The sequence below is a fragment of the Mastigoproctus giganteus genome, chromosome 13 (assembly GCF_048544385.1).
Source record: "Mastigoproctus giganteus isolate SK-2022 chromosome 13, ASM4854438v1, whole genome shotgun sequence".
Taxonomy (NCBI): Eukaryota; Metazoa; Arthropoda; class Arachnida; order Uropygi; family Thelyphonidae; genus Mastigoproctus; species Mastigoproctus giganteus.
This window is the reverse complement of record NC_143587.1, coordinates 131630983-131652957: the sequence shown is the minus strand read 5'-3', so window position 1 is coordinate 131652957 and position 21975 is coordinate 131630983. Positions and strand designations below refer to the sequence as shown.

The window sequence follows — 21975 nt, the reverse complement described above, 5'->3', positions numbered from 1 at the left end:
GAAAGAAAAATGTGTGAAGAATATTAGCATTACTAAAATGGATGGTAGTTGAACAGAATTTATCATTAGCCAAGAAATTCTACATTAAATCAAACGGCCTTTTAATGAACAGAACAAATTCTTGAATTTCTTTAAATTTTTCCATTATATTTGATATTACACATGAGAAAAGAAAACGAATCCCTAATCTCGATCAACGGTGGTATCCAGTTGCATCCCGTAGTCTTTGAGGCTGTTGTGGTTTTCTCTTTATCATGTAGAACTGCAATGCAGTCTACAAGATTATGGGAAATGCGCATGCATTTGAACTTGAACACCTGATACCGATCAGCGGGGTAATATCATTTAAAAAGAGAAGAAAAAATATTCTTTGTATACTGTCATTCATTCCAAGCCCGTAAATAAAGCACAGCATTTCGTAAAACTTTAAATGATGATCACATGTTCGCATTCGGAAGTTACATCCATGTTTCATCACTGGCATCATCCTTCTCTGTAGGAAGTAGGTTTTTAGTAAGCCCCCCTGTTATAAAACAAGCTGTTATGCAATTAAAAGCAGCTGATTCAATATATACGTATTTCCTTTTATTTATGACATTTATGTGTGCTGTAATATTCACATACACGCCTACCTGCTACTCGTACATACTAGTACGTTTTCTACTTCTCCTCAATAGTAAAATAGGATCAGAGGAATTTAAAAAACATAAATTATCAAGAATATTACCATACTTTGTGGTACGAGTAATGAAGTCGAACAACCGGCTTGCGTAATTCGGCATTTGTACAATCGCAAGGAGAATTTTCTTTTCACATATTAATGGAATATATTCGCGAAATATATTTCTTTTAAACATTAAAGTAACATTCGATTATAATCAAATATTAGCTTAAAATATTATCCATCAGTTTTGGAAAATTATTTTAATAATAGCATTTGAAGTAGAAGAAATATGCTTTTAAAATTGAATTACTTTCGATTTAATTAAATTTAATTCCCTCCAAAGTATTTGTCACATAATAACGTTAGGGGGCTTCATTTGTCAAGCGATACCTAATTAGAAAAATTTAATTATAGAGTCGTCCCTTGAATAAATGAAAAAAATCAAGTTAAGTTTCAGCGGCTAGAAAAATAAATGGCTATTCAGAAGAATGCTCTATTCAGAAGATTAAATCAATCTGATTGTTCTTATTCCAAACAAGAATACAAATAATTTAAGGGTCTCTGATATTTTGAGAGGCGACAAAATTAAGTTGAAACATCAATTAATGTACAATAAAGGTATTTGAATAAACTAAATGTAACGTTAATTAAACAAAATGCCCGAGGGTAAAGGAAGACTGCGAGGCATAAAATCTAATTTTATACAAACCCAGGATTCTTAAACTCTTTCTGAAATTAAAATGTTCTAAACTTTAGCTTCTTGCGTATTTCTAAAGTTTTGGGATATAAGTAGCATCATATCCTTATCTCTGTCTATTAAGATAGAGATAATACAAATTTAAGCTGTGTAATTGTTTGTTTAATTGCTCGTCAAAATGAATCTATTATTTAACCATTTTATTGACATGATATACTTGGTGCGATTTAATTAAAAAAAAACTTTTTTTTTTTAAATGCAAGTGCATTATCGCATGCAACATAGCAAAAAATATAAATTTAACGGTGCATGAAAGTTAAAAATTCTTCAAAAGATTACAGGATGAAAAACAAACTTCACAGATTGCTGTCTCTCCGGTTTTAATGAAATTTAGAGGAAAAAACAGCTACAATCCTTGCTGAAAGATGGTAACAAACTTCTTGAAATAAATTCAATTACCAGTCGATGTTTTTCTTTTTTGCGGATTCGGGGAAAGGCACTTCGGACAAGCAGTTCCACATTTAATGAACCCGTATAAAAAGAATGATATCATCAATGTAACAAAAGAGCACAGGTTTATATTTAACTTCTTGTAGGTATTCTGAATTCAAAATTGGCATTAGTTTTTCTGTAGGTTCAATATTTATAAAGCAATTGAAGGTTTTATGTTTTTACAACGTTTGCAGGTATTACTGAAGTAAGCTTAAATACGGCGATATACACTGAGGGATCACTGAATTATGATCACTCCTACGAAAACTGAATGCGACCCGTTGACCACGTGAGGAGAGTGCGCAGTTAGTCGACCTAAGTATCACAGATAAAGTGTCAGTGGTTCAGTAGGTAGAAAAATTCCGAGGTGATGGGTAAAAGGAAGAATTTATCGGACTTTGATAAAGGACAGATTGTGGGAGTTCGACGAGCTGGTGCCTCGATTTCCCAAACGGCCGAACTGGTGGGGTGTTCGAGAGCCGCAGTAGTTAAAGGGTACCAGGACTAGCACCAAAATGGTGGAACAACGACCCGACAGCAAAACGGCAAAGGTCAGCGAAAGGTTGAGGTTAGAGGTGAGCGCCGGTTCCGACGACTCGTACTGGCATGGCCCTGTTCAAGAGTTGACTACCCACTACAACATGGGCCAACCCAGAACAATATCTGGCATGAACATGTGTCGCACGCTCGCACGTATGGGCTATACCAGCAGACGACCCTTACAGCATCCTCTCCCCTAACCAAGGTTTATCGACTTAAAAGACTCACTTGGCACAAAAAGCATGCAAGATGGACGTTAGAAGACTGGAAGAAGGTGTTCTGGTCGGATGAGTCACGTTATTTACTCCCCACCGTGGATGGTTGTGTACGGATTTGGCGTCAACAACATAAGTTTTCATCCATCATGCATGGTATCAAAAGTTCAGGCCGGTGGCGGATACATGGTGTGGGGCATATTTCACTGGCAGGAACTTGGACCCCTGGTGCATGTGGATTAACGTATCAGTGGTGTCCGCTATCGTCAACTGCTTGCTGACTGTGTACACCCCGCTATGTTACACTTTTTCTTGAATGGCGATGCTGTCTTCCAAGATGACAATGCGCCGAGCCATCGGGTATTTGTTGTGCAGGAATGGTTTGAGGAACACAGTTCTACTTCCAGCATATCGACTGGCCTCAAATTCCCTCGATATCTATCCCATAGAGCACTTGTGGGACATTATGGAATGGAATATCAGGTGTCTGGATACACCAATCACCTCCATATCTGCATTGCTGACCGCATTACACACAGCTTTGTTGGCCCTACCTCCCGAACGCTTTCGACATCTTGTTGAATCAATGCCACATCGGATAGCTGCTATATTGAGGGCAAATGGAAGAAGACCTACGAAGTTTGCGTGACGTAGCCGAGTTTTTTTTTTTTTTTTTATTATATAGGCGCTCATAATTCAGTGATCACTCATTGTATAACGTATAGTATTCGTTTTGACTGGCTACCAAACTAAGTCATCTACAGACTCATTCTGCTATATTTGTGGATATCATAAAAGATCTGAAGCAAGTTAACATATCATCGTAGGGGAACAAATTTTTCAGTGCATACGAGACCTATTGGTGATCAAGACAAGCTGTGTGTACCTTATTTCTGGTTTGGCAGTTGCAAGTCAACGTTGTAGGAGTGGTTTCTCGGTTGTCGTATATCTTTTGCTATGCCTCGCATATGGAGAGGGCTCACAAACCATCATGGTGATTGCTACTTTTGTATGGTGGATATTTTAAGGGAACTATCCTATATTTAAGGGAAAGATCTAAGTTTTAGATCTATCTAAGGAAATGTACGGTTTCTCCAAACGTTCACAATGTAAACTACTATTCTCGCATGATTGGGAGATATCTCAAAATAATATATTGTGCTGGTTTTCAAAATATGGAAACAAGCGAAAGTTGACCATAACAATCATCCTACAAACTCCCAACGCACGAAACGCAAATGTTTTCTTTAATTTTCCTAGAAATCCCTCTTCAGACGCTGCAACTTTCATCAACATCGTGAGCCATGATACGGCCGATCTGAATGCTGAAATGTTACCATTAAATTCTGCAGAACTAAATTTCCCTTCCACAATAAGCGCTTTTTACTCGTATCAATCTCATTCATAACAAAAGTAACGGTCCATTTTATAATTATTCCTTAAAACGATTTTAAACCGCGTAATGGCTTTCTAGCAGACACCATCTTTCTACAGTTGAAAAATGCAACTGACGCCTTAAAAACAGTAACAGCAAACCTATTGAATTTCGCAGTATTCCTAAACTGATTTTATTTCAAGCTCTGCTGAAAATGCATTATTTTCTTTACGCTTTATCTTTGTATTCTTGCTACAACATTTATATTTATTTCAGTTAATATGCCTTAATTTTATACAGAAATATTGTCTGCAAGTAGGGTTTACATGGGTTAAAATAATAAAGTTAATGAAATTATGCAGTTCACACTACAAAAAGCATTAAAATCGTGGGTACTACTAATTTAAAGGGTATTTAATAGTCCTGACTTGTACAATTTTACTAAAAAATTGCTAGTAAGTGTCCATTATTAGTCCCCCATCTGCAAACAATTCCCCTAATCCATATTTCCATAATAATCGAGATATAAATATCTTGGCGTGAGACTCGGGTCTAATAAAACCCAATAAACAGCTCCAAACATCTCGTTTTAAAATAATAGCATCTACTGGATCCCAGCTGCAAGACTTTCATGTAACCGTTTTATACTGGAGCAGAATTCCTTTGCTATTATTTTGATTTTATTTTTATGAATAAATTGGTAATAGTCACAATCCAGAACTGCGTATTTTCACAGACAGCTCAAACTATATTACTTCACAATGAGAATATACACTGGATGATCACTGAATTATGACCACCTACCTAATACTTCGTAGGTCCTCCTTTTACCCTCAGTCCAGCAGCTATCTGACGTGGCATTGATTCAATAAGATGTCGGAACCGTTCGGGAGGTATAACCAACCAAGCTGTGTGTAATGCGGTCAGCAATACAGGTATGGAGGTGATTGGTGTATCCAGATTTTTAGTTTGGTTTGGTTTTGGTTTTATTGGCGCATTAGCTACTAAGGCTATAATGCGCCAAGACCATGTCATTTATAAAATAATTTAAACTTTCAGTGACCTAATTAGTTAGGTCACTATGTCAAGAAGTATAAGAAAAATGTAAATTTTATAAACGAGTAAAAATATTTATTGACTTTAAAAATTTAAAAATAGCAGACACATTGTCATTGTCGGATAAAATCTGACTGAGTCTATATGGCTCAGTCAGATGATTAAAAGCAGTAAGACGGATACTGCTAAAAACTGGACATTCGATTAAAATGTGTCTAATTGATAAAACTGTGCCACAAGACTCACACATAGGAGGGTCATCAGCCCTCAGCAAAAATGAATGAGTTAAATGACTGTGTCCTATGCGGGTCCGGGCAAGAACAACTTCCTCCTTACGATTCCTGCGCAGACTGGACTGCCACGGTTCAATTACAGGCTTTATACGATATAGTTTATTTCCAGTCTGTCTATTCCACGAGTCCTGCCATTGGGAGTGTATTTTCTCGTGTATTCTTTGCCTGTAGTCTGTATAGGGGACTGACAGGCAGCGATTATTTCTGGGAATTGCTGATTTGGCTGCGGTGTCAGCCAAATCATTTCCCTTAATCCCAATGTGGCTAGGAATCCAGCAGAAGCGGATATCATATTCACGTTCACGGAGGAAGTGAATCTTCTGCTGAATGCTAGACAGAACTGGATGAGAATTAAATCTCACGGTTATTAAAGCCTGTAACACACTAAGAGAATCAGAATATAAAATGAACCGTTGGTTTTGGCATTTACTGATGTGATCCAAAGCTAGCTCAATAGCGTGCAGCTCTGCAGTAAATATACTGCATTCAGAGGGAATCTGCTCCGATGTAGTGGTGTCTCTAAAGACAGCAGCAGATCCCACATATGATTCTGACTTCGAACCGTCTGTGTAAACTGGCGCGAAGTCAGAATGTTCAGCTCGGTGTGCTGAATAAAGCTGCAGGTAGACCGATGATGGCGTGTCCGACTTTCCCCAATTTTTAAGGGGCAAGTCACATATTGGAATACGAGCATGCCAGGGTGGAAGGGGTTGCTTCGGTGTTTGGGCAACCTTGTCTACCTTGATATCAAGTTCTATGAGTAGCTCTTGGAGACGAATACCAAAAGGACGATTAGCAGTCTTACGGGTATTGTACAAATTTTCCCATCGTGGCTCAAAAACGGATAGCCACGTAGGATGGTCTGGCAGGGATTTCAGTTTAAAAGCGTAGTTTAGACACAACTGCTTACGTCGAAGGGATAACGGTGGTTCGTTTGCTTCGACGTATAAACTCTGGACAGGAGATGTTCTATATGCTCCAGTAGCGATACGAAGAGCCTGGTGATGGACAGGATCCAGCCATCGAAGGGCACTGTCTCTGGCTGAAGAATATACCTGGGACCCATAATCAAGTTTGGATCGCACAAGTGCACGGTAAAGCCGAAGAAGCGTGCATCGGTCCGCTCCCCAAGATGTAGAGGAGAGCGAGCGGAGAATATTAAGCCCGCGTGTGCACTTTGTGCGAAGTTGACGGATGTGGTGCAGAAAGGTCAACTTTTTATCAAATACGAGTCCCAAGAATTTTGTGTCCGCTGCTACTGGAATAGCATTTTGTCCGAGCATTAATTCAGGTTCAGGATGAAGATTACGCTTACGACAAAAATGTACGCAAACGGTCTTCTCCGGCGAGAACCTGAAGCCATTTGCAAGTGCCCAGGAGTTGAGGCGGTCAATGGCTTTCTGCAGTTGTCTTTCAATAACCCTCATGTTGCATGACTGACAAAAAATGCTAAAGTCATCAACATAGAGGGCACTGTTTACAGTTGGAGGAAGTTGTTCTGTGATGGAATTTATTTTGATGGCGAAAAGCGTGACACTTAATACTGATCCTTGTGGTACTCCCTCCTCTTGGCTAAAGGAGCGAGAGAGTGAGGATCCCACACGAACTTGGAAAGATCGATTGGCTAAAAAGTTTTGAATAAACACGGGGAGATGCCCTCTAAGGCCTAGGCTGTGCAAATCTTTTAAGATGCCAAATCTCCAAGTTGTGTCATACGCTTTCTCCATGTCAAAGAACACCGACACCAAGTGTTCACGTTTTAGGAAAGCATCCCGGATGGATGTTTCCAGTCTAATAAGATGGTCCAAAGTGGACCGGTTCCTTCGGAAGCCGCACTGGATGTTGGAGAGAAGGTCATTTGTTTCTAAATACCAGATTAAACGAGAATTCACCATTCTCTCCAGGATTTTGCACAGACAGCTAGTCAGAGCAATAGGACGATAATTGGTGGTGACTTTTGGATCCTTTCCTGGCTTAGGAAAGGCAAGAACGATTGCCTTTCGCCAGGAGTCCGGAAACTGCCCTTCAGTAAAGATTCTGTTATACAGAAGGAGCAGACAGTCCATAGATTTTGGTGAAAGATGTTTAATCATTTCATAATGGATGCCATCTGGTCCAACAGCACTTGATTTGGAAAGAGTAAGGGCTCTTTTCAGTTCCTCTATAGTGAATGCCCCGTTGTAGGGATGGAGGCCCTTGGTCTTAAAATTAAGTGCTTGCTTTTCCATTTTATGTTTCACGACCAGGAACTCTGGGGAATACGAAGATGTTGCAGAGATGTTAGAGAATGTTTCCCCAAGAGCATTGGCTATTGCAGTTGGATCTGCAATAGCGCATCCATTATAATCTAGGATTGAAGAAGGGTGGGATGTATATTTTCCCTTCATTTTCCGGATTTTATCCCAGACTACCTTAGAGTTGGTAGACTGGTTAATAGATGATGTAAAACGGATCCACGATTCCTTTTGACTCTGACGACGGATGTAGCGTGCTTTGGCTCGTGCACGTTTGAAGGCTATAAGGTTGTTCGTGGTAGGATATCGGCGAAATATCCCCCACGCTTTGTTTTGAGCCTTTTTTGCTGCTGTGCATTGTGAATTCCACCAAGGTTTGGGAAATGGTGGAAACCGGGCAGATGTTTTTGGAACAGTATTCACAGCTGCTTGGACAATGATTTCTGTGATGTACGTTACTGCGTCATTGATAGGCTCCTGACTGACTGTACTGAGGTCAAAATTTGCCTGATGTTGGAAGGCATTCCAGTCAGCCTGATCAAACTTCCACCGTGGTAACCTAAAAGGAAGACATGGTCTCCCACTGTGTAACAAGGTTATCACAGGGAAGTGATCACTTCCGTATGGATTCTCCTCCACTTCCCAGGTGAGTGAAGGGAGTAGAGAAGGGGAGCAGATAGAGAGATCAATGGCAGAAAAGGTACGGGTAGGCATGTGGAAGAAGGTGTTTGTTCCAGTATTTAGAAGGGAAAGGGCATTGTCATTGAGCATACGCTCTATGACCCGTCCCCTTCCAGTGATGTTAGCACTACCCCACAGGGTGTTATGTCCATTAAAATCCCCAAGAAGTAAGAAAGGGGGAGGCAACTGCGTTACAAGATCATCAAGGTCTTCCTGGTAGATGTCAGTCCCAGGTGGCAAATAAATAGAGCAGACCGTTAATAGAAATCCCACTGTAAGGCGAATTGCAACAGCCTCTATGCTGGTTGTAATTAGCAAGGGCTGAACTGGGGTCTGATTATTCACAAGGATAGCCACTCCTCCATGAGCAGGACCATCCGCAATTCTATCCTTACGAAAGATTGTGATGTTATGCATGGTGGGATCATCATTTGCCTTTAAATAAGTCTCCTGCAAGCAAAAGCAAACTGGCTCGTGCTTTTGCAGGAGGGCCTTGATGTCATCTGTATTTCGCCGGAATCCACGACAATTCCATTGTAGGAATTTAGCCATTATTTTGGCTTGGTGGGTCCATCAGGCGGCTTCCGAGGTGCTGAGGGCTTACTTTTATCAGTCTTGGCTTTATCTTTTTTGGGGAAGAATGGACGCTGTCCCGTGTCCATTTCTTCCTCCGCAAAGAGTTCCAAGACTGATTCATCCTGTACCTCCTTGTTTTCTACATCCATTTTTTCTGTTGTTCCTTGAGGCTCTTTACCACTTGGTTTTGGTAGTGGTGGAGTACTAGGAGGTACGGATATAGGAGTGGCAACTGACTGTTTTTTTGGTGGGCTTTTGAGAACTCAATAAATAGCGTGCAATCGGGGTGAATGACTCTTTTGGTGGTATAGTCATCTCAGTTTGTGTCCCGATAGTGCACTTAGCAGAAACCTTCTGGGCGTATGAAGGTTTCCCGCTATTTACTGGTTGGATACGTTTTCTGGCCTCTGGGTAGGAGATATTCAGCTCTGTTTTCAGTTTTTGTATTTCTTTTTCATCCTTCCACCGCTGGCATGCTCTAGAGTAGGCAGGATGATCTTGTTGACAATTTACACAGATCGGTTTAGAAGCTGAACATTCCTTGCTCTCGTGGTCTTTCGCACCACATCGAGCACAGGCAGGGTTACCACGACAAGATGTTTGTGAGTGGCCGTATTTTTGGCATCTAAAGCACCGCAGTGGGTTTGGGATATAAATCCTCACTGGGCAGTTTAGATAGCCTGCCTTGATGGAACTTGGAGGCCGTGGGGTGTTAAACGTTAGGATGAGAACTCGGGTAGGGACGAGATTCCCATCTTTTCTCATTGATATTCTTTTGACAGCCGTCACTCCTTGTTCTTTCAATTCAGAGCAGATCTCTTCTTCAGAAACATGAAGAAGGTCCCACTCTGAAATGACACCACGTGAAGAGTTCAAAGTTTTGTGGGGGGTTACGATGATAGGTATTCCCCCTATTGATATGGCGTTCAGGATTTTTTCCGCCTGTTTAACATTTGAAGCTTCGACCAAAAGGTCGCCAGAACGCAGTCTTTTTACAGATTTTGGTGAACCTGCCAACCCTTCTAATCCTTTCTGGATGAAGAAGGGTGACATCTTTCCAATGGACTGCTCTCCGGTAGAATGGAGAATGAGGAAAAGCGGTGTAATAGATGGTGTTTTATCCTCAGTTCTGGCTCTTTTTGCAGAGGTGTTATCTGCGTCATGATCTCGATTAGGTAGGGGCCTTGTTGGGGCCCCAGAAGAAATGGGGTTTAAATTACTCATAGGAGTAAAGAGAAAATGTCTGATGCCTAAGTACCTCACCCACCACGGAGCCCTACGAGGGGGCGCCCACTCGTGAACTAGCAGGTACTGCGTACACGAATGGGACGCCGAGTTCGCTTAGAACACCATACCCACGTTACCAATAAGTCTTTATCCCGTCCCAGGACCATAGGGAGGGAGACTTATTGGAACGCAGTTGACCCTAGCAGTATAATACCACCCGCCGATTGATCCCAGTCGAGCCGGTCCGGGACCACCCGTCTCGTCGAAGCAGGGGCCAAAGTGGTGTATTAAGGCTGGGCCCCTCAACCACCAGGATCCCCTTTTTCGCTTCCACGGGTCGCGGCGCACGGCTGCACACGCCGGATTCCAACGATGTAACCCTGGAACCAAGGTATGGGCGTTAGATCCCAGTGATGCTAGTCTGGAAGTCCAGCAGCGTCACTGGGAGGTCCCCTCACCACGTACAGGTGCCCACGTCGAGGGGGGTGTATCCAGAGGCCTAATATGCCTTTCCATAGCGTTTCACAAGTGATCTATGGGATTGATGTCGGTAAAGTTCGGAGGCCAATCGATATGCTGGAAGTCAGAACCGTGTTCTTCAAACCGTTCCTGCACAACAAGTGCCAGATGGCTCGGCTTATTGTCATCTTGGAAGACACCATCGCCATTCGGGGAAAATTTTAACATAGCGGGGTGTACACAGTCAACAAGCAATTGACGATAGCGGAGACCACTGATATGTTGTCCCACATGCACCAGGGGTCCAAGTTCCCGCCAATGAAACAAGCCCCGCACCATACATACGCACTCCACCGGCCTGCACTTTTGATACAATGAATGTTGGATGAAGAACCTCATGTTGTCGACGCCAAATCCGTACACGACCATCCATGTGTGGAGTAAATAACGTGACTCATCCGACCAACACACCTTCTTTCAGTCTTCTAACGTCCAACTTGCATGCTCTTTGCACCAGGCGAGTCGTTTACGCCGATGATCTTGGTTAGAAGAGGATGCCGTAGGGGATACGTCTGCTGGTAAAGCCCATACGTTCGAGCGTGCGACGCATAGTCATGCCAGATATTGTTCAAGGTTGGCTCATGTTGTATTGAGTAGTGAACTCTTACAGTGCTGCGCCTGTTCGCCTGTACGAGTCGTCGCACCCGGCGCTCACCTCTAACATCAACCTTTCACTGACCTTTGCAGTTTTGCCGTCGGGTCGTTGTTTGACCATTTGAACGCCAGTCCTTGTACACTTTAACTACGGCGGCTCTCGAACCACCTACCAGTTCAGCCGTTTGGGAAATAGAGACACCAACAATCTGTCCTTTATCAAAGTCCGATAAATCCCTACTTTTACCCACGCTCGGAATTTTACTACCTACTGAACCACTGACACATTATCTATGCTGCGCAGGTCGACTAACTTCGCATTGTCGTACCTCAAGTGGTCAACAGGTCGCATTCAATTTTCATAGTGGTGGTCATAATTCAGTGATCACTCAGTGTGTGTGTGTATGTACATACACACATACCGATTACTCCTTAGGCCCTCTGTTCACATTAATGTGAAGCTTGTGTTAGAGAAGAACAGGATATCTCTGGAGACTCCACAATGCTGGAGAAAGAAACAATCCCTTTGTTCCAAGAAATAAAGCCTTGGTTTCACCATTCCATATCAAGCTGGCAAAGTATGTTCAAACAGTTTGCTAAAGCACTGAATAATTAAGGTAACATTGACAAGCATATATATTCTTTATGCTTTCAAACTTTTCTGCTGAAAAAGTAAATAGTTGCACATTTATTAGACCACAAGTTAAGCAGATGTTGACAAGAACTGAAAGACAAAACGACTGAGGAAATGTTGATAGAAATACTGAGAAGTCGTTTCTTTGCGTAGTGAATAGTTTTCTTAGTAACAATAAGAATGAAAATCACAAATAACTAGTTTGATAAGTTGATTGAAATTTATGGAAAAATGGGATGCAGCATATCAATCAATCTCCATTACTTACATTCTCATCTGATTTTTTTCCGGCCAAATCTGGGAGATGCCAGTAAAGAACACAGGGGAGAATCCACCAGCACTTAATCAATGAATAAGAGCTAACAAGGAAGGTGATATTAAACTAAGATTGGCGACTATACCCGGATCTTGGTTCGGGATGATCACATTAATAAAAAAGCACAAACCATTCAAATTTGCATTTAATCTTGTACATTTAGTTTTCTTTCATTTCTGGACCAACCACTGATGCTATGTGAACTTAGGTAATATTCGCAAGCACCCTACCTAAATTCATAAATACGCATCAAGAAATGCAAAGGAGAAGCTTTTTTAAAATTTCTTACATGATATTTTCAGTATGCTTTGAGGAAGTAATTCTAATCCTGGTCTCATACCCAAATTACCTATTAATTAAATTCATTTTTTTTTTTTTTTTTTAAAAACTGTTTCCCCAATTGACGCTACAAAATCGTTTGTAGCAGATAGTTCATTACTCTGTTGCTTCAGTCATTCTGTGAACTTTTGTTTTGTTGTTTGTTCGTTCTTTCGTCCAAAATTGATGACACAGCATTCTTTCACATAGGAGACTCTTTCCTGACGCCATCATGGATGTACCCATACTCCTCTTTTCTACAGTAGCTCAATTACGTGTGTTTACGTGTAATTCTGCTACTCGTACGTTGGAATTTCGTTATAGGAAATAATTTCAATGACGATAATGATGTACCTTATATTGTTATTGTCATTACAATAACATAACTATAAAAATATACCTTACATTTATAATTCTTATATTCGAAATGAGCTATGCAATTTTTACTATATTATATTTGAAAATTTTAATAATTTATTTAAAAGTGACTGTGCTTGGAGCTGATTTTATATTTGTGGTTAAGCTGACTTTAATTTTGAACTTTGAAATAAGAAAACAGCTAATTTTATCAGGGAATAACTGCTGTAATGAGGGCCCAATATGTCCCAAAACAGTTGTCACAACAGCGTTTCACCTTTTAAACAAATCGTTTGGTGATATTGTTTTAAAGTAGTGGAATGCCCCGATAACTCTTGATGTCCTTCCTGCCCGCCATTATTCGCAATTATTAGTTTTCCTTTTGTTTTTTTTTTTTTAACTTGAGTTTATAAAATAAACAGTTCTTTCGAAATAGAGAAATATGCAACAGAGTGATACAAATCCCTTCGTTAAAAGATTAGATCTTTACTAGTTTTGGAAGAACGCCGCATAAATCTGTGACAACCGCTTAGCCATCTGGCAGTAGAAGCATTTAAGCTGTCAGAAGGGATATACAGAAATCACGGACATATGTGTTTTTAACCTTTGATAAGTGGCTGAAACTCTTGTGCAGGGATTTTTGTGACAGATTTCGTACTATGCCTGACGTCAAGTATATACCAGACTATGTGCGAGCGCGAGGAAATCCTTCCAATTACAGAAACAAACAAAAAATCATAAACGACGATCAAGATGCTTTTTAGTAAAGTACCAATAGTCACTTACTACTCTACATCCTGTGAGACATGCCCACTCCAAAAATATGTTGGTTTGCCAAAAGTTAAAACTTTTTTCCAAAGAAGCCATTGAAGCCTCGGAAAACATTAACCTTGAATTGATCTCTGAATCCATTTGATCTGAATTCAAATGAATTCAGATGAAAAACAGCCGCGTATATATCTTTAAGAACAGAGTCATAACCTAAATTAAATATAAGTTTAAACTTCTTAACTGCAAACACTCCTCCTCCAAATAAAAAGTACACCACGACGACCAAGGTCAATCCCTACCAAAAACCCTAGAAACAAAAGATTTTAACTGGAAAAATTTTCCAACAATATTATTTAGTTTTGTCTTTATTGCATTTTATTTTAACTTCCATCTATTATCCACTAAGCCAATATCTGCAGTAATGTTACCTCAGGGCACAAGTAAAAACTGACATTGAGATCGAAAAGACAATCTTTTAGACTTGTCTAACAAACCAGCTGGTAGCGAGATTCAACGAGATAAATCAACAAGCTCGTGCAGAAACACCTGGTGTTTACCTATTATTTACTTATAAAAAAATTACCTGAAAACAAAATTGTTCCAATTAGATCTAATTTTGATTTACTAAAACTTAATTACACTATAAAAAATTTAATTCTATTCAAATTCTACTGTATTGGCAGTCACTGAAGTAGTAAGAAAACATCACGGAAAGCTTTACTCCATTATGTACATATTTCCAATTTGGAAATAAACATACCAACATTATCTGGGATAATGTTGGTATGTTTCACTGAAAATCACTGATTTTCAGTGATATAAATCAAAAGACAAGCCAATAAGAAAAGAAAAACAAATTCACATTTAAGTCGTTTTGGTGAACACTGACCACCAGTGCTCCCGTAGACTTAAACACATTTAAAATTAATGAGCCAGTGGGGTATTTTAAGACAGAAAGACACAACCACGAAGTGGAACCAGCTAAATTTATCTGCAAAAGATTATTCAACAAGTTACTCTAGGTCTACAGTATAAGACGCCAAATGGAACCGATATATAATACCATAAACAAGACGAGTGTTCACCAATACGTGGCTGTACACAACGCAGTTCAAAAGAATGTCATGATGCTGTAGTTTAGATGCATTATGAAAAGTAATTCCAAGCTCTTAAATTTGATATTCTCAAATCCTGTCGCTAACTTCTTATAAACATCCATGGCATTTGTTGGAGTCGAGCAATGCAGTTCTGAAGACATTCTAAGTACAAAAATACTTTGCATTATGTTGATTAGATTGAATAATGCAATGTTTCCACCTAAGTTGGCACATGAACACAGCTTCCAGAGACATAACATGAAAGCGTAAAACGGTATACATGGTTAATGTTCCTATAACCGAATAACAACAACCGCTGTAGATTGTTTGATACGGTTGTTATTATATAAATAGCTGTGTTCTTTTCTTTCGACTTCTTCGTTCAATACCACAACAGAAGTAGGTTTTTATCTACGTCACGCAAATGTTTAGACCCACGCCTTCTCTATTTTTTTGATAAGTGGGCATACAGTTTGCGCTGTGTAAACGTTCCTCCCCACAGTAATTTTATTGGTTTCTGTTATAAATAATGCATCAGTTTTCCACAAAATTCCACATGCTTTTAACGTTCAGCGCAGGATCGTTGCTGCGTGATCATTCTAAATGGATGTTGCATTTTATAGGCTTTATAAAATGTTCATTCAATTCCCTACAAGGTATGCTATCAATATCCATAATTTCTTTTTAAATGTGCCTGAAAAAGGGTCATCAAATGCTATAATTTGAAAGTCGATCGCGGTACCACTTTGTCAAGTCAGACCACGAAGCAGGAAATAGCCATATATGCGTAAGACGTAAATATGAGGGTTAAAACATACTTTTTAAGCATCATAACAACGAACAAAACTTCTCAGAAACAGAAAATGGGATAAACATTTCTTAAATAAAGTTTACCATCACTTAATTTGAATATTCCAGGATTTTTAAGTTAAAAAGAGACTGTCGGTCATAAATGTTGAACAAGAACGAATCTTCGACAGCTTAAATGTCCATGAACTTTTTTTATCCACTTATCTACTATCAAAGTATAGTTCAGATAAAAAGACTCATCTTTATGGGTGTTTGTATGAGGTTTTATTTTTAAACTTAAAAGAATTAACGATCGATTTTTATTGTCCTCGGATCTGTTTTGCGGCTAAGGATTTCCTGTCACTGACTTAAAGAAGTTCCTCCAAGTGAACGGTCAATAAACGTCACATTTCTTTTTTGGGGCGCTCGGTAAACATTAAATGCATTAAAAGATTTTAGGGTGTGCTGAAATAGCGATATAGGATTTGTTGGTTCTGAGTGAAGTGGCTTCGTCCGAAAACTTTCCAACCTCCAGTTCTTGTTTAGTAAAACATGGACTGTGTATCCGTCAAAAGATTTAAAAAAATAAATAACAGAGAGAAATCTCTTAGTTTCTCTTTAAAGCATCAAAAAGAAAATAAAATTTTATCAACTGCGAAGATCTGAATGATGGTAGAAAAAAATACACAAACCGATTTTTAATGTCTCGAACATATGCTGCTTCGATTTTTAATGAAAACATTATACTTATCCTTCTTAAGTGATTTTTTTACAGCTGATATAATGACTTCATCGAAATATACATTAAGGAAACGTTTTCTAGATGAATGTTTTCTAACAAAAACTATCTCCGAAGATGGTGGTTGCGAAAGCTGACTTCCTACACTATAAGGAAAATGTCTGGTTTCTATTTTAATCTGGAATTAGAGAATTGTAACTTTTTCTTAAACCTTGGCCGAGTTATTCGGCATTGAGAGGAAATAAATTCTGGGATTTTCCTTTTTTCACGAAAAGGACAGAAGTAACTAGCAGATAAAATATACTGCTACCTCTTGATATTAACTCCATATTTATTTAAACGATCAAACAAAACATTACACAAAATGAATTTTTTAAATCTCTGACAACAAAAAAAAATTAATATTCCTATAATCTAGGATTTAGCTTTTATCTATCAAAATTATCTCCACACTTATAGCTGTTTAAAGTTCTTTAAAATGACTTCAAGTTATTTCTAGTTGCTTAAGTCAGAGTGTAACCCCTGTCTGGATTTAAAATATCAAATATTTTCGCTTATTTTCTTTAAAGCTCCATATACGTAATTGTGCTTCCATTAGATTTTATATCTGTGCCCTCAAATTCTTGTCCCACTCACGACTGAGAATATTCCTCCGTCAATCATTTTACTATTATCCCCCCCTTAGGGCAGTATACACTTCAGTCAATCTCCCAAACAAGGTTTCTAGTTGCTAAGTTACTAAGCTCTAAAGACCGCATAATCTACGCCGTTCCTCAGAGAGTTATTGCCTAGCGCTCTTCACCAATGTATTCTCCCTTTGCACTTTCTCCAGAAGTTCGATATCTTTCTTTAAGTGGCCTCCAAGACCTGGATACAATATTCAAGGGTGGTACCACCATCGTCTTACAGAGAGGGATAATGACCCTCTTTTTCTACTTGTAGTGCATAAAACGTACTACAAGAACATTTTAATCACATAAAATGTAGATAAACCACCATGTACCCTTCTTGCACAACCCATTGAATTGCATGTCTTTATGTATCGTAATATCCATATTACCATCATTTAAATCCACTCTCCCTACTTCAACGATGATCGCGTTTATATTACTCACGGTTGGATGCAATTACCATCGCTTTTTTCCCGTATAATATGACTTACATCATACGTCCCTGGGTCTCCGCTATTTTTTTTTTTTTTTTCGTTATGTGAACCGCATATCCATGATTTCCAATCCAATAGAGGGAAATCAAAGTCACCCATACTGACGCACTCGCTCGTTCACTCGAAATAGATATTTATCGTACTCTTCATTATTGTTTAGCCTGTAGCTGCCCCTACTATCATTAACTCCTTTCCACTGGTCATCACACAGACTGAACATATTCCTGGATTTGATAAGATTCTGGGAACCACCTTGTTGCTTCCAAGCAGCTTTTGATAATTGAATAAACTCACGGCCCCTTGGCTACACTCTTTATCTTTTGAACATTACTTAGCCATTCGTTATCCTCTAAATCAGGGCACCATGTTTCAGTTATTACTGCAACATCATCGTTAGTTGATCTGACCAGGAGTTGTTGATAGGTTCTTGCGGTAAAATCGTCCATTTCTCTGTTAGCGCCATCTTCAGCTGGTGAGCATTTTCTGGTGGGTGTGGACGTGCAGCTAGCGTCTCCCCAGACCGGCTCATATGTGTTCAATGGGATTTAGATCGGTGAAAAACGGGCAGGCCAATCCATACGAATAATGTCCTCACTCTCCAAAAGAATATCAAGAGCTGTAGTGCGATGGGGTGTGGAGTTATCCATAAACACGAACTCGGGGTCAATGGCAACTCAAAACAGACTCACATGGGGAAGGATTATCTCAGTACAGTAGCGTGCACCGGTTACAGTACCGCCTTCCAGTATCTGGAGTTCTGTACCTTCATCCAAGATAACGCTTCCCCAGACACTGCTGCCATGCTCAGGTGTTCACTCACAACAGTGAGTGAACACCTGAGCATGGCAGCAGTGTCTATGATGCAGCTATCATACAGTCCCCAAAGTCCCTTAAAAGTAGTGTTATGGGGCCATTCTATAGCCGAATTGATACATTAACCCCAGAGGCTCACATCTGGCGAGTATGGGCTTGGAAACCCAGGGTCCTGAGCTGGATATCATCATCATCCTCTTTCTTGATGATTCCTCTCTCTCTGGGTAACTCGGGAAATATTTTTGGCTGGTGCAGCATAAGCCTCGGGCTTCCTTGCATCATATATCTAATAATAAGTCCACTCATTTCCTTTACAACACTGCTAGAATTACTATACAGACAGGTCAAGTTTTGTAATTTGCTTACTTTTACTACCTTAATTCATCCATATAATATTTTTTTTCCATTTTTCTCTGTGACGCGTAACTGCTGGAGATTGTCGTTGAATTCTATGGATCGTTTCGTGTATGTAGACTTATGGAGTATCTCACAAGTACCCTTGAAGAGGACAAGAGTTAAACTTTGGTCAATTCATGTGTTGCGAGTCTTACTAAAGACTTCCCCTCCTCCCCAATTATCAGGTTCTCTGAATCCTTAAGCCCTCCAATATGACATAAAAAAGATCCTTGCATCTCACATGTTCAAGTGACTTGTATCCTTACAAAATAAATCTCTTTTATAAAATGGGGCAGGCTAAGCTGGGAAAACGGTACATCTTTAACGAGTCTACTGTAGGAGCGATACTTCTATTGCAATACAATTGATGGAAGTGCTAAAAATTGTTTCAAACCCGAATTTTAAGAGTCTCGCAACATCATTCATTGAAAGTCTATGCTATCAGAACGTAATTCTTCATTAAAGTATAGGAAATACAAAAAATGCTCGTATGCATGCATCATCTCCTTTATTGGCTGAGAAGAAATTGATTAACTCCATCCCATATTTAACGAAGCAAATGTCAGAATTAATTAGTTTAGAAAACTGCTTAGAACTCCAAGGGATGGATGACTCGTTGTTTCAAAGCGACCAACTGTTGCCTGCAACAGCCAGAGTTCATTGATTTTCATAACTCTGCTTTCTTAGCTAGCTTCGGAGGGTTTTTTTTTTAGCTTACTGCGCGTGCCAGGAATAAAATTTAATCGATAGTTTGTTCTAGATCACCGGGTAAGACTTTCGAGCACTTAGATAACTTAAAAGAAAGTCAAGAATGTGATTATACCAACACGAAAATATTACGTTTAATAATAAAAAACAAACTATCTCTTAAAAAAAAAAAAAAAGACAGAAACTGGAGAAACTTATGTGTAAATGATATTCAGGACCATACTTGGCAGTAAATCTCCCTCCCGAGGTGAATCGCCTACATTGGCCTTTTTCGATTTAAATCGAAAGACAAAATTAAAACCAAGGGTTTGGCACCCCGCTTATTTCCTACGTCAGTTCGTACGGTTCCATGTTGCCAAGTGTGCTGTTTACGCGCCGTTTCTAATACGTCATCACACCTGTGTGCTCATGCATGTAGTTACACACACCCTATTCTTTTTACATTATGTATGAGGCTTAAGGCTCTAAATATCCGCAGAATAATTTAAAATGTTTTTAGAATTAAAACGTACTAAGAGGACAAGTTAAATTTTAGTAAATACGTTAATATTCGATAAGTATAAAATAAAATGAATACTCAAATAGTAATGATACTGATAGGGAATACATTTACATATTCTGCATACAATGCGAGTAATGGAAGTGCAAGAATTCTCTTACACCTTCGAGCTCTCCAACTGTTTTTAAAGTACTAGTTTTGTTCGATGTTGTGGAAATAATTCCACTTTAAAATATTTAAAAAACCAGGCATGCGTATAAAGTTACTCATCAATACCAAGGTTATCCGGTTATTTTGAAATTGAAAGTCAAATGATGATAGAGGAATACCCATTAAAAATTTCAGTTGTAATTCAGTCTAAAATTACCATTAATAGCAATAATTCGAATATTAAAACTTCAGCCGATGCTGATTGCAAATAAACGTTTTAATAATTTATAACTTAAAAGAATATAAATGAATTCATAATTATTGAAATAATCCCAGCCTTGTTAATTATGGTAAATGGCTGATATCTAAGGGAATCACTTATGAGTTTGTCAAGAAATAAAAAAAAGGTTATAACACTCACCTAATCGACTGCATAAAATCCCTAGTTTTCCCATATTCGCATTGCTTTTGTTTTCAATTTAGCACTGACAATGAAGGTTAGGAGGTATATTATTCATAAATTAACCTTTTTGTTCGCAAAAGCTTCAATATTTCCTCTTCACCAATTTAAATGCAAAATCCATCACCCCTTTAGAATGTCAAAATGAAACTAATTATAAAATAAATATATCTAGGCAGTTTGACAAATACTATGAAAGAAGCGTTACAAATTTTTAATGTTGGCAATTTTTCTCGTACAAATGGTCTCGTGTCACTTTGGCTCGCGGCATTCTTGAATTATTAAAATGAAGTAGCGCGAGTGGAACATTAATTAAAATTAATAAAATATGCATAGCTATGTACTTACGTACGAAATTATTGGAAGATTCAATGAGGCAGCAACAGTTGCTTCCACTTCACAGGAATTTTCGGGTCCAAAGAAGGCTATAGCTCCTTCTCGCCATTGCTCTATCAGAGCCTTCGTTGCAATAAGAGTGTCCCCTTCGGTATCATTGTAAATCAATTTTAGTTTATGACCTCCTAAAAAGGACGAGTTCGCATTAATGCGATCTAGAGCATAAGTGATTGCTCCTGATATAACCAGACCTTGTTTCTTCGTATTCGTAATAGTACTCATAACGATCGGCAGGTAACCGACAGTGAATGTTTCGGCTAGAGTGAAGCGCGGTCCGGTGTCGACTATCCAAATCGATATCACTAAAACAAATCTTAACAACTGAAGGAAGTATCCACGTTTGGCAGCAATAAGTCTCACTTCTTGGGAACAGTTAGACAGCACTTCGATCCTTTGGGAAGCCATTCTAAAACGAGTGAATGGCAGTGGAAGCAACCTCGGCAGTTGGAGCAGCAAAGACGCGTAACATGGCTGTCGCACACTGCGGGAGAGCACGTGCTACACCGTAGCGATCCTTTACGACGATAGCCACCGTAAGCACGTGGGTGTCCTTGCGACCCAGTCAAAGCTACTACTGCGTGATGGGAGTAACTTGGGAAAAGTGGCAGGTAAGAGTCACCTTGATCGGCAGTTTAAGATCCCGAAGAAAAGTCCGCACGAAGAAGAAAATTGAAGAAAAAGAAAGCGGCAACCTTGAAATCACATTCGTAACCGAGGAAAGCGGAAAAGCACCACGGCGTTCGATCATCGTATCGGTGGATTAAACCATCCGCCGAAAAATATTAGACGGTGTGTTGCAAACACTGCCCTAACCCCCAACTTGGTCCGTAAAAGGCACGAGAACAACTACCGTACAGAATTGCGTTGCCGAAACAATACATTTGACCTCGTTTCTTTCGCGCACGTCCTATGCATTGATGGCAGCAAAACGAAACAGTTGTCTGGCAAGCTGTGTGGGACTGTGCGAGTGTGTATGCAAACACGGACTACTTGTTCGAACGCAGAAATGGCTCGTATCGCTTTCCCCTCCCCTTCCCTTCCACTCGTTAAAATGAGGCTACCAAATGAACCAGATACAACTACTTTAAAATTCTGGGTTTTAATATGCAGTCGGTTGCTTATCCGTAGTGTTTGCAACCTTCCTGGGAAGGAACACGTACATTTTGATGTTATACTGACAGTTGTGTATATTATCAGTCTCCCC

General features: G+C 39.4%; 1 protein-coding gene across 1 annotated transcript in view; it reads right to left on the bottom strand.

Moving 5' to 3' along the window:
- Positions 1 to 21246, bottom strand: part of LOC150076444 (receptor-type guanylate cyclase Gyc76C-like) — a 303616-nt gene extending 282370 nt beyond the window's left edge. The window contains exon 1 of the mRNA XM_090387981.1: positions 20724 to 21246. Within this exon, the coding sequence (XP_090244107.1) occupies positions 20724 to 21176 (453 nt within the window). The 5' untranslated portion in view covers positions 21177 to 21246. The remainder of the gene's footprint in view (positions 1 to 20723) is intronic.
- Positions 21247 to 21975: the final 729 nt, after the last annotated feature.